The 12,996-nt window shown below is 41.2% G+C and overlaps 1 protein-coding gene across 3 annotated transcripts; it reads left to right on the plus strand.

The window, feature by feature from the left end:
• The first annotated feature begins 1,427 nt into the window (after positions 1–1,427).
• Positions 1,428–12,619, plus strand: LOC129863646 (LIM/homeobox protein Lhx2-like). Of its 3 annotated transcripts, XM_055935773.1 has the most exons (6): positions 1,428–2,160; positions 2,477–2,639; positions 3,876–4,078; positions 4,631–5,016; positions 9,493–9,695; positions 11,710–12,619. In XM_055935773.1, exons 2-6 carry the CDS (start codon positions 2,520–2,522, stop codon positions 12,004–12,006), a joined length of 1,209 nt encoding a protein of 402 aa, XP_055791748.1. In that variant the 5' UTR covers positions 1,428–2,160; positions 2,477–2,519; the 3' UTR covers positions 12,007–12,619. The 3 variants fall into 3 exon arrangements, with proteins under 3 accessions (XP_055791748.1, XP_055791747.1, XP_055791746.1); XM_055935772.1 differs by lacking the exon at positions 1,428–2,160 and having other exon boundaries at positions 2,184–2,639; positions 4,634–5,016; XM_055935771.1 differs by lacking the exon at positions 1,428–2,160 and having other exon boundaries at positions 2,185–2,639.
• Positions 12,620–12,996: the final 377 nt, after the last annotated feature.

Raw genomic sequence — 12,996 nt, forward strand, 5'->3', positions numbered from 1 at the left:
TGAAATGAAAGTTAATTTGCATACTGACGTACCAATGTAAATTATAATAAAAAAAACTAAAAAAACGTTTTTAATGTCATTGACTCATTTGGCCATGAGTCCCAAAAAGTTCACCAATATAGCCACTCTGACAGATGAAGAAATATGGAGGTAAAACCAGTGTAAGGCAACGCTCAATGGCTATTACATGGATTAAACAAAGTATTCCGCTGCAGCCTCCGCGCTGGTGGTAAAATGTCTGGGGTGACAGAGAGCCCTGTCCCCTGCGGCCGAAGGCGTTGTTCTTTGTTAGAGTTTAGTCACGGCTGTAGCGAAGGCGCTGGTCCAGGCATTGTGTTGTCCAATGTGCTGGTCGGGGTTGCTAACAGATGGTACAGGAGTCAGCGGCTGCAGCGAGAGGATGACGTTGCTAAGAGGTGCAGTGAGGTAATGGAAGACCTGTGATTTGTTCACCTGTCACTTTCTTTTTGTTGAGATGAATGGCGCTCCACCGTGGAGTCAGACACTGGCCGTTTGTCTGGGGTGTAATCTGCCCTATAGTTGAATTTCGATTTTTGAATCAGTCTTCTATCACACAATCAGTTGGCTACAAAGGTACAAATAGGCATCATTATTTAAAGTAATTCAAACAGCAATGGTGTTATTAATAATGTAGCGGTAATATGAATTACAATGACATAACAAGACAAGCGAAAGTCAAGCACACACACACACACACACACGGTCCACGGCACTGTGCCAGCCATGATATAGTGCACTCACCGTCCAAGATGATAAGCTCAGAAAGCGTGATAACATCCAATTTGAATCAGAGTCTTCTGGGTTCAAATTCAATCAGTAGGCTTGATATGAACTCACTGTAAACAGTATTCTATTTTCAGTCAAATACAATTGTTCGTAAGTCTATTTCTAGACTAGTTAGACCCCTCATATGCCTCTAGTGTAGTTAGACAAAGACACAAATGGGAGTGTGATTGAATTCTAGCAGCTATAAATTACTAATATGTATAGCCTTTGGTTTAGTGTATCGTTATGGCGGTATACACATTGGCGATCTATACGAGCTGAATTGCAGTGTACAGTCCATATCTAAACAAATAATTAAATAAACAAACATTGTTTCTGCTGTAAGTGTTGCAAATATATGTTCTGACGCCACACAATTTCCAATAAGTGAACGAGACATCACCATTATATTTTACGCGCAAAATACATGTTTTGAATAGGTTATTAATGTTTGCTAACTTGTATTCATTGTAATGTAAACATTAGTCTAAACGTCCTGAGATTAAATTTCATGAAATTACAAGTTTTTGAAAATGGTCAAAACACAACAATGATCCTTATGCTATTATAGAAATCCTAATAAAGGTTTCTGACTCATCGATGCCACCACATAGGCTGTTTTCAAAAGAAGAATTTGCTTTATCGATTCAGTCGCTTTTGATTCAGCCGCTCGAGCTACAGCACATGTAATAAGGATCGTTTTGGTGACATTTGTAAACCAATGAACGACTGAAAGGGCTACGTGACGTAGTCTACGAGTCCCGGTAGAAAGGCGCGGAGTGTAGTTATAGGTACGGAGGTGCGAAGCAAAACGAAGCTGAGACCGCTTTCCGTGAGTCTTGACAAGGGATTTGTACACATCGAATCAATAGTGAACTCCTCCCCCTAAATTGCACACACACGTAGGGCTCAGTGCTCGCCTTGCTGAAGAGCTGGATACCCGTAGGAAAACAACGTATGTTTTGCAATAGCCCTTGGATTCGAACAATTGTGTGTTTTTATGCATTCGTTCGTCGTCTTTGCTATTCTTTTATTTTCGATTGACATTCGTTTTGGGTGTTTTGCGTCAGCATCCACGTGTAGCATTGAACGTCGCTGTTATGATTCGAGGCTTGGAGCAACTCAAGAGTGGAGACCAGGATACCCACCACAAGTCATCTACAATTCTGCCGTGTTTTTAGTCCCCCTCTTTCTCTGTTGTTTCTTGGAATACTTATTTACTCCTTCATTTTGTCCTAATGCAAGTTGAACGCTTGCAATAGCTCTCGACCACTTTTGTCGGACGACAGAGTGAAATTGGTGCATTTTTGTGCATCCTGAAATCTGCAAATTGAGAGAGATTATTTGATTCAGAATTCACATTGGGGTTTGCTGGTATGTTTATTTAATTCTTCTCATCTATTGGTTGTAAATAGTAGGCTATTTTGTATTTGATCGCTTGTTCAAATATGGTGTAAACTATAGCCTATACGCCATATAGAAAACGTAATATTTACTATAATCATGTCTGAAATTAAAGGCCTATATTTGAATAAGAATCGAAATCACAGTGTTGGAAAGGAAAATATGTTTTTTGTAGCCTACCATCTTTCTTGGCTTGGATTTTTTGACTTCCTAAACCAGTAGATGGGAGCCATTCACTTTAAATGCATGGGCGAGATTTGCGTCTCATGGAAGTTTTGGCTTGCAGATCTGAGGGAGACGCTTGCAAGTGTAGCTCTCCAGCCTCCACGATGCTCTTCCACGGGCTGCTCGGAGGCGAGATGCAGGGGGTTATCTACGAGATGGGCCGGAGGGCGAAGGGCGATTCTACCGCCATCAGTTCGGCTATAGACATGGGAGAAACGGAGACGGTGGGTAAATGCTTTATTAAAGAAGGACCTGTGCTGTTCAAACATGTGAAAGCACAAATAAAACGTTCATTTCGAGGCACTACGGTCAGAAAGTAAACTGCGATTCAAATATATTTATTCATAAGCTAGAAAGCAGTACATTGCTTGCATGTTAGGGTTCACGTGTGCTAACCGTGTGTGCGTAAAGTGTAATTATTCATGGGCTACTGGCTACTATTTCGTATTCCTACGAAACAACATGTTACAATAACTTTAGAATTTTATTCACGAAGTTTCCTTTCAGATGCATGTAGACTACATAGGCCCACTTAGATAACAAAACAAATAGACATAGATTATCTGTTAGAATTAATTATTGGGTTATGAATGAACATGCATGGTCTTAAAACGGGCAGACAGACATACCATGCAGTGTAAAATCAAATGTTCGGAGTTTTTACTGTATATGTCTGCCCGTTTTAAGGCCATGCATGTTCATTCATAACCCAATAATTCATTCCAACAGATAATCTTGATCACTTCGATAGCCTATTTATGTATGTTATCTAGGCCTATTGCTATCGCAGGATACAGGCAATCACTGTCATTGATAAGGGGAACCTAGCAGGGCACGAAACATATAGGCGTAACTTCTAAAACATAAACAGGCTTCTCGTTTGTTGTGAAAAAACGAACAAATCGTTTTTCAATAGGCCTAGCTCACGTCGATTGTCCACTAAAACATGTCTTAAAGTTGGACATGCTCATGTCCATTCAAAAATACGTTTATTTCACAGAAGCATTAGAATTATAATGCTTAATCTGTGATGATTTTTTTTATTCGTTTATTAGGCCTAATCAAATACGTTTTTGCAATATTTTGGCTGTCAACAAGATTCATTAATTGATGATAATATTAAGTGTTTCACGTGAATAAATGCGCGTAGGAAAAATATTTGAATTTGACATTTTCCTTTTATTTAGTTGTTATAATACATGTTGGACATGCCTCAATAAAATTAAGGTTTCTATTGCGGCTACACGTTAGGCCTACGTGTTACGTCATGCCACATTTAGGTTCTATCGAGTGTTCCCATTTTATCTATCGCTTTCATGACTGCAAGTAGACAGACGTATGGAATATGTGTGCGCAAAATATCCACTGTTGTACAGTATTAGCCTTGACGTCTCTTGGTGGCATACTATCGAAAGTGTTCTTATTGTAAACATACAACTGATTTCCCTTTCCCTCTTCAGGGTATGAGGTCCATCAACAGCGGCCGTGTGGCCTTATGCGCGGGCTGCGGGGGGAAGATATCTGACCGCTACTACTTGCTTGCGGTTGACAAACAGTGGCACATGCGCTGTCTCAAGTGCTGCGAGTGCAAACTCAACCTCGAGTCCGAGCTTACCTGTTTCAGTAAAGACGGCAGCATCTATTGCAAAGAAGATTACTACAGGTAACCATGATACAAGGCTACAGCTATAACAACAACAACTGGCCAAGCAAGCATAGAAACGAGAGATATCCAATTAGAATACTAGCTGTAGGCCTAGACCTATCTAGGCTACTTATTGCAACTCCCCAGCTGCTGCTACTCCATTTACAATCCTGAAACCAATTTCAGATAGTCAGTGCTGGTAGGCTAATCTTCCCAAAACATGGTAGCTTGTTATGCACGAAGGCCATACATTATTTACAAATTACAACAAATTAGCCAATATGCTACTATTCCATTTCTCTGGTAGGCCTATTCTTGTTTTTGATGCTCTACTTAGTCTAAACCAAAGCATCATATTTTGAAGTGGCAAAAGGACAAGAATGAAACAAAAAAAATATGAAGAAAAGAAGGCATTTAGCATTTAACGCGTGATCATGAATATGCCTGTATTGCTTAATAACAGCTTTACATCAACGTTCTTCGTCAGAATGTGCACGAATTACAGTTTGTTGACCCTGGATTGAATCTATATTCTGTACGTGTTTGTGTCATCCGCTCTCTTCTCCCAAGCAGGAGGTTTTCCGTCCAGAGGTGCGCCCGTTGCCATCTCGGGATCTCGGCGTCGGAGATGGTCATGCGGGCGAGGGACTTGGTCTATCACTTGAGCTGTTTCACCTGTACAAGCTGCAACAAAATGCTCACGACCGGAGACCACTTCGGAATGCGGGACAGTCTTGTGTACTGCCGGCTCCACTTTGAGACACTCATACAAGGGGAATATCAAGAGCATTTCAATCACGCGGGGGATGTAGACTCGGGCAAAGGACTTTGCGCGGGCATCGCGGGAAACTCCCCGGGGCTGCCCTACTACAACGGCGTCCGGACGGTGCAGAAAGGAAGGCCGAGGAAAAGGAAAAGTCCCGGGCCTGGAGCAGATATCGTGGCTTACAACGCAGGTAGGACGAGTTTGTACCGGTTAGCCATTAATGGTTATGGTCATTTAAATCTACAAAAAGTGCCACGAAAATAAAATCTCACTATTGTAGGACCCTATTTTATTTCACAGTGTGTGTGATATCTCTATTGGAATGAAAGATAACGCGCAAAATAGTGGATTGTTGGACTAATTTCAAATAGTTTGGTTTGATTCTAAATCTACCCTTATTTCGATAGGACTGGGTTACTTACTTTCGATCAAAAATTACAGGCCTATTTTGTCTGCACCGTTTTGGGAAATTTAGAATGGGCTTTTTGTCATTTTTAAACAAAGTTAATCAGTTTGATAAACTAAATGGTTACTTTTTATTTTTTCAAAACAAAAATATTTTACGCCATAGCAAATGTATTGCGCAACGTTGTGCTTTGGACGTGTTTATGCGCAGACTAGGCCTGACATGTTTTTAAAACGGATCGATATGTATATGTTGATTTATTGAATAATTCACCTTTCTGAGACAGCGTCATTTTAACAAGATTTAATGTTTGCTCAAAGATGTGAGGGAAAAGTGAGAAGTTCAATGGAGGCCTCTGTTGATTTGTGGAATGGGAGCGCTTGATCCACTTCCAATCTAATATATTTAGATAACATATCATAAGAGAAATATGCTAGATGAACACGCACAGACCACTAACTAACGCATTCAAGAAGAACCTGCTTCTGACTGTCTACCCAACTCTGCATGTCCCATTATAGGCTACAGAGAGACGGCTTGCGTAATAACAACATCTCTTGAAACACTCCATTTCATTCTTTAAAAAAAAAAAGTTTCACTTTTCCCACTGAACATTTCATTTGCAAGCACATACACAGTCAATTTAGTCTTGTCAAACCCATCTCAAAACTTAGAACTTGGCTACATAGAAAAAGAGAGTACTGAAAGATTTTTTAGAAGACGACAGAAGCAGACAAGTGGAAAATAGCTCAGATGGGGGCTAGGACTTCAAAAATGATGAGCGAGAGAGATGATCGAATTTTCCCCAGTCCCACTTCACTTGTTGAGTCTCGCAGTTTGTTTGGTTTTTGGGTAAAAAAAAAAATCGGGGGTCGGGAAATCAATGACGGATTCCTTGTAAAACATGGGAGAACCTGTGTAGAATCCTGAATAAAACACTCCCCTGTGAGGTTTCGAGAGAAAGTCTCCCGCCGCCAGGAATATGTTATTCCGTCATAAATAAAGGACCGACTTGAGCGAGAAGCTCTTGGTGTGTAGTACTTTTGTGCGAGAGAAACACTAGATTACTTTGACATCTTGGTATTATGATTAGGCATTAAGCAGTGTTTATACTTGTTATAGGCGTATTGTCATTCCTTTTAATAATATGAGTAGGAGTAGGCAAGGATAGGCCTAATAAGGATAGGGCTAGATTGGTATAAACCTGTCGGTTTTTCGAGAATAAAGGATTTAATGATACAATTCCAGGTCGCTATAGCTCCATATTGTGGTGGCATATGGTGATTTGAATAAGAAAGGCGAATGGCAGAAAGCTTTAGTAAGCACGTGAGTTAAACATGAATGGTACGGCTAATATTTAAAATATTAGGCCCGTTCTCTGCATTCCGCTTTGGGGAACGAGAAATTGGATTATCGTTTCATAAACATTTAGAAATGTACCGTTCTGAGTGTGCTTCAATAACTATGAGCATGCAAATGTAATTACAATATTTATACATTATTGTCAAGGACTGTTTCATAAACAACTTCCTTTTTTGACAGGGTTGTCTGGTAAATGGTTACACAAATGGGAAGGATTAATTGCACAATTTCCCTCCAAATCTAAAATAGCCAACATAAATAAACGACATATAAAAGAAGAAAGCCTAATTACATCAAATAAAATAAGGATTTCAATCTTAAACCAACTAATACTGTATATAGGCTTAGACCTATCTTTCTTCGCATACTATTTTGCATTGTCCAAGATAACTTTTACCCACTTTTCCAAAATCTCATATCTAATGAAATTCGAATTAAATTATAGCCTGCAGTGTTATAAAATATTGAATAAGGCACAATGGAGAGGAACATATTGCATTTTCTTTCTTTCTTTCTTTCTTTCTTTCTTTCTTTCTTTCTTTCTTTCTTTCTTTCTTTCACCTTCCTTTCTGTCTGTTTTGGAGCTTTGCTGCCACCTGAGGGCATGTGTTGGCATTCCTTTCACTATCATCTGGAATGGCAGGTTTTCTATCAAACCCTGACTGCACTGCATAACACTGTGAAAATACATGCCAATTTTATCCTATATAATATATTATGCAATCAATCAATCAAATGTATTTATACAACCCTATATACATCAGCCAATGTCACAAAGTGCTGTACAGAAACCCAGCCTAAAACCCTAAACAGCAAGCAATGCAGGTGTAGAAGCATGGCGACTAGGAAAAACTCCCTAGAAAGGCCAAAACCTAGGAAGAAACCTAGAGAGGAACCAGGCTCTGAGGGGTGGCCAGTCCTCTTCTGGCTGTGCCGGGTTGAGATTATAACAGTACATGGCCAAGATGTTCAAACATTCATAGATGACCAGCAGGATCAAATAATAATAATAATCACAGTGGTTGTAGAGGGTGCAACAGGTCAGCACCTCAGGAGTAAATGTCATTTGGCCTTTCATAGCCGAGCATTCAGAGTTAGAGACAGCAAGTGCGGTAGAGAAAGACATTCTAAAACAGTAGGTCCGGGACAAGGTAGCAGGTCCGGTGAACAAGTCAGGGTTCCATAGCCGCAGGCAGAACAGTTGAAACTGGAGCAGCAGCACGACCAGGTGGACTGGGGACAGCAAGGAGTCATCAGGCATGGTAGTCTTGAGGCAAGGTCCCAGGAATCAGGTCCTCTGGGAGAGGAGGGAGAGAGAGAGAATTAAGAGGGAGCATACTTAAATTCACACAGGACACCGGATAAGACAGTTATTACAGACTGACCCTAGCCCCCCGACACAAACTACTGCAGCATAAATATTGGAGGCTGAGACAGCAGGGGCCGGGAGATACTGTGGCCCCGCCCGACGATACCCCCGGACAGGGCCAACCAGGCAGGACATAACCCCTTCCACTTTGCCAAAGCACAGCCCCCATACTACTAGAGGGATATCTTCAAACCACCAACTTACTACCCTGAGACATGGCTGAGTATAGCTCATGAAGATCTCCCCCACGGCGTGAGCCCGAGGGGGGCGCTAACCAGGACAGGAAGATCACGTCAGTGACTCAACCCACTCCAGTGACGCACCCCTCCCGGGGACGGCATGGAAGAGCACCAGTAAGCCAGTGACTCAGCCCCCGTAATAGGGTCAGAGGCAGAGAATCCCGGTGGAGAGAGGGGAACCAGCCAGTGCTTTTCTGTTCATAGTGTGGTGAATTCCAGCATCCATAACTATTGGCAAAAGTTCTTGACATGCAATTGACATTTTACTTCTTTTTTTTACTCACTTGAATATTTTGACATATGAATTTGTTGTCCCCGTTTTTTAAGGAATTATTAGTAACACTTTAGAGTCATTATTCTAGTAAATACAATACTTACTGTACTTACAGAAGCAAAAAAGGGAAAAAGTGAGTTCCAATAATGAGCAAATGCGATACTTTTAACACTGCACTACTTACAAAGTAATAAGAACACTAATGGTAAGGTATTTGTTGTGTCCAGTCAATCTTGTGGGTTCACATTTTATTGATTTATTTTGTTATTTTCACTCAGTGTTGTGGGTATTTAGGAGTAATCACATTGTGATTCTTTTTGCATTCAGTTTTGCAACTAACATGCTTGCTAATTTCGAGCTTCCGGAGTACTGGTAGATTGTCAGATGTTTTGTCAGTGTTTTGCAGACAGTTTTGCCCCTGCTGTAAACTACAGAGTGTAAACATATAGGTCATGCTCTTGCTTTGATTCAATTTGATACAAACGTTGTCATTATGAATTCATTGAAATTAGCACAACAGTTTATAGATATAGATAACTGTACTGTTACCAATACAAGTAATAATGATAATAATATAATCTGATTAGCTAGAAAGAAAATATTCTAGTGCATAGATTGCACTGTAAAAGTACCCCTTTAATGCATCACTTGCTCATTTTGACTTACATTTTCATTTTACATTTTAATCGCACAAGAATCAAAAATATTTCAGTTTGATGAATGTGTCCATTTAGCCTCCATTAACCACAACCTTGTAAAGTCCAATCCGTCATGAGCTTTCCTGTCAACAAATAAGACACGCGGTCCGTCTGCCATAGCGTTCACAACGGCAACAAAACAACACCTAGGGATACTCTGAATACGTAATCCCAATGTCGACATGATCGTAACCCTAAACTAAATTCCATGAAAATGGTCACCAAAGTATTGTGTCATATTGTACTGTATCGTACCGTAATGAATTGTATCATCTCTTAACCAGAAACTAACCCGTGTGTGTTGTCCCTCCCCTCCAGCATTAAATTGCAATGAGGATGGGGACCACCTGGACCGGGACTCCCACTACTCCTCCAGCGCCAAGTCCAAGCGCATGCGGACCTCCTTCAAACACCACCAACTGAGGACCATGAAGTCCTACTTTGCCATCAACCACAATCCAGACGCCAAGGACCTGAAACAGCTGTCCCAGAAGACGGGTCTCTCCAAACGCGTGCTGCAGGTGAGAAAGAAGATTCCCTCCATAAGGATAATTATTTACCCACAGGTAATGGTAACTGCCAAAATAATGGCTACCATAGCTATGTCCCCATAGGATGACAATGCCCCCATCCACAGGGCACGAGTGTCACTGAATGGTTTGAGGAGCATGACAACTATGTAATCCATATGCCATTGGCAACTCAGTCATCAGATCTAAACCCAATTGAACACTTATGTGAGATTCTGGAACAGTGCCTCAGACAACGTTTTCCACCATCATCAACAAAACACAAAAGAATGGAATTTCTTGTGGAAGAATGGTGTCGCATCCCTCCAATAGAGTTTCAGACACTCGTAGAATCTGTGCCAGGGTGCATTGAAGCTGTTCTCGGTCACGGTGACTCAACGCCCTGTTAAAACACTTTATGTTGGTGTTTCCTTTATTTTGGTGTTTCTATTATTTTTGTATATTATTGCCCACTTCTGGGCTCATATTGAAAAAGTGTCTCAGAGTAGGATCAGTTTGTTCTTTTAGATAATAATGAATAAGATGATATGGATAGGGGGGACCTGATCCTAGAGCAGCAGTCCTACTCTGAGACGAATACTTGCACTGATGCTCATTTGGATAAATGAAATCTGCATCGCATTTCACCAGTTACAAATACTGTAAATCATCATTTTTTGCTCTGGATATCTGTATGTTTCGGTTTAGTGCAAAATTCCATCTAATTAAATATACCATTTAATTTTTTTTATTACATCATTACAATCCAATGCAAGTCACTATATTAGCATTTTTTGCACTTCATGTCCAATTGATCCCTAAGTATCTAAAATGGATTGTGTATCTCAGCAAAGTTAGTATTTGGAAACAATGTCCAGTTAAACAAAACCAACGCATGGAGTGCTGTCATAACTTGTCCATAGACTGCTTACAGTGATTTTGTAGTTTTGGGTGAACTATCCCTTTAACTACTAACACACAGCATTCACACAGAGAGAAAGTGATTAATCAGTATAACAATAAAGGAATTAGTTTAGTGTAACAATGTTCCTTTTGGGAAACAGCTTGGATGCTAACGATGCAACTGACTGTAGGATCTACAGTAATACTTAACTTAAAGCTGCAACATGTAACTGTTTGGGACACCCGACCAAATTCGCTGTAAGCACAACCCCCACCTGTGGACGTCGGGCCCTCATACCACCCTCATGGAGTCAGTTTCTGACCGTTTGAGCAGACACATGCACATTTGTGGCCTGCTGGAGGTCATTTTGCAGGGCTCTGGCAGTGCCCCTCCTTGCACAAAGGCGGAGGTAGCGGTCCTGCTGCTGGGTTGTTGCCCTCCTACGGCCTCCTCCACGTCTCCTGATGTACCGGCCTGTCTCCTGGTAGCGCCTCCATGCTCTGGACACTACGCTGACAGACACAACAAACCTTCTTGCCACAGCTCGCATTGATGTGCCATCCTGGATGAGCTGCACTACCTGAGCCACTTGTGTGGGTTGTAGACTCCGTCTCATGCTACCACTAGAGTGAAAGCACCGCCAGTATTCAAAAGTGACCACAACATCAGCCAGGAAGCATAGGAACTGAGAAGTGGTCTGTGGTCACCACCTGCAGAATCACTCCTTTATTGGGGGTGTCTTGCTAATTGCCTATAATTTCCACCTTTTGTCTATTCCATTTGCACAACAGCATGTGCAATTTATTGTCAATCAGTGTTGCTTCCTAAGTAGATAGTTTGATTTCACAGAAGTGTGATTGACTTGGAGTTACATTGTGTTGTTTAAGTGTTCCCTTTATTTTTTTGAGCAGTGTATATTGAAAAAAACAGACGTAAAACACGGATTTAATGAACAAACTGAAATTGCTTTGATGAATTCCATTTTCATGTTTGTCATTTTGATTTGAACCCCCCTTTCCTTCGGTATTTCTCTGTTTCTAAACCTTTCCCCCCACAGCCCAGGCTTCGGTTCACCACACTAACACTATCTATTGAGCATCTTTTCTCTTTCTTTCTTTGAAGGTTTGGTTCCAAAACGCCCGGGCCAAGTTTCGACGGAACATTCTACGTCAGGAGAGCACAGGGCTGGACAAGCTGTTGGATGGGTCCACTCTATCAGGGGGGTCGCCTTCAGGCCCCCCCTCCGAGCTGTCCAACTCCTCAATGAGCCCTTCCAGTACCCATACCACCCTCACGGACCTGACCAGCCCCTCTATGACATCGGCTAACCCTGTACTGACCGCCGTGCCGGGGGGCATGGACCCCCATGACTCCATGAGAATAAGCCCTTCCCAGAACACCCTTACCAGCCTTTTCTGATGTCACCCACCCCACCCGAACCGCCCCTAAACCCATCCAACAGCTCATTCAAGAGGGAGTCATTTATATAAATGATATTCCCCCTGGACCCTGGACCTTAGGCTTCTACCCTGTCACTCCATCCTGACCATTCTGTTTCTAGGTAGGGATTTGTAAAAAAAAAAAAAAAAAAAAAAAGGTAAAAGCATTGGGGAGTGTAAAATGCAGATGCAAAGTACTGTAGCAAGGTTATCCGGCAGACTCTAGCGTGCCTTATACATTTGAACCACACTGAGGAACCCCTGATCTGATAAATGTCTAATCTAGGTGGCATATTTCTTAAAGGATTTTGTGAAAGGACGGTTGCCCCACTGACAACTGCATTTGCTTACGACGTGGCCATCAAAGCTGATCTACTTTACAATGCAGTCTGTACAGAGTAAGGGGCTGATGTCAACAAGAACATGTATATTGATAGAGATAGCATAGATGAGAATTAGAATTAAACGGAGACAGTTAATATAAAGATATCATGATCACTATCCTTTAGACTCAGACTTTGCTTGAATATTTTGTAACAATAAACTGTCATACACAGAAATGAGATATAATATATATTGATATCTGACTCATTGCTGATGGAATTGCGTTGATTCTATTTGCAGTCACCATTTAATATCTCAGTAACACATATACATTTTAAGCAAAAATATCTATTACAACATATCTAGTGCTTTTTCGAGCATCACACTGTTTGGATTATGAATTGATAGGAGTAACATATGGATTTAGATTGTGGAATAATGTCTGGCTATTTGAGTATTGTCACATTCATTACTGCATTTGTAGTTTGTTTCAGCACTTGTGTACCAGATGCAGTTCTACACGGCAGTCATGCACGCACGCATACGCACACACCATACTTACCTCAGTCTAAATGTCTTTCTATGTTCTTGCTTCTGAAACCCAGCACTCTGATTTTGGGTTGATACCAAGGTTATGGCTCTGTTT

Source organism: Salvelinus fontinalis, chromosome 10 (assembly GCF_029448725.1).
Source record: "Salvelinus fontinalis isolate EN_2023a chromosome 10, ASM2944872v1, whole genome shotgun sequence".
In the NCBI taxonomy this organism is placed as follows: domain Eukaryota; kingdom Metazoa; phylum Chordata; class Actinopteri; order Salmoniformes; family Salmonidae; genus Salvelinus; species Salvelinus fontinalis.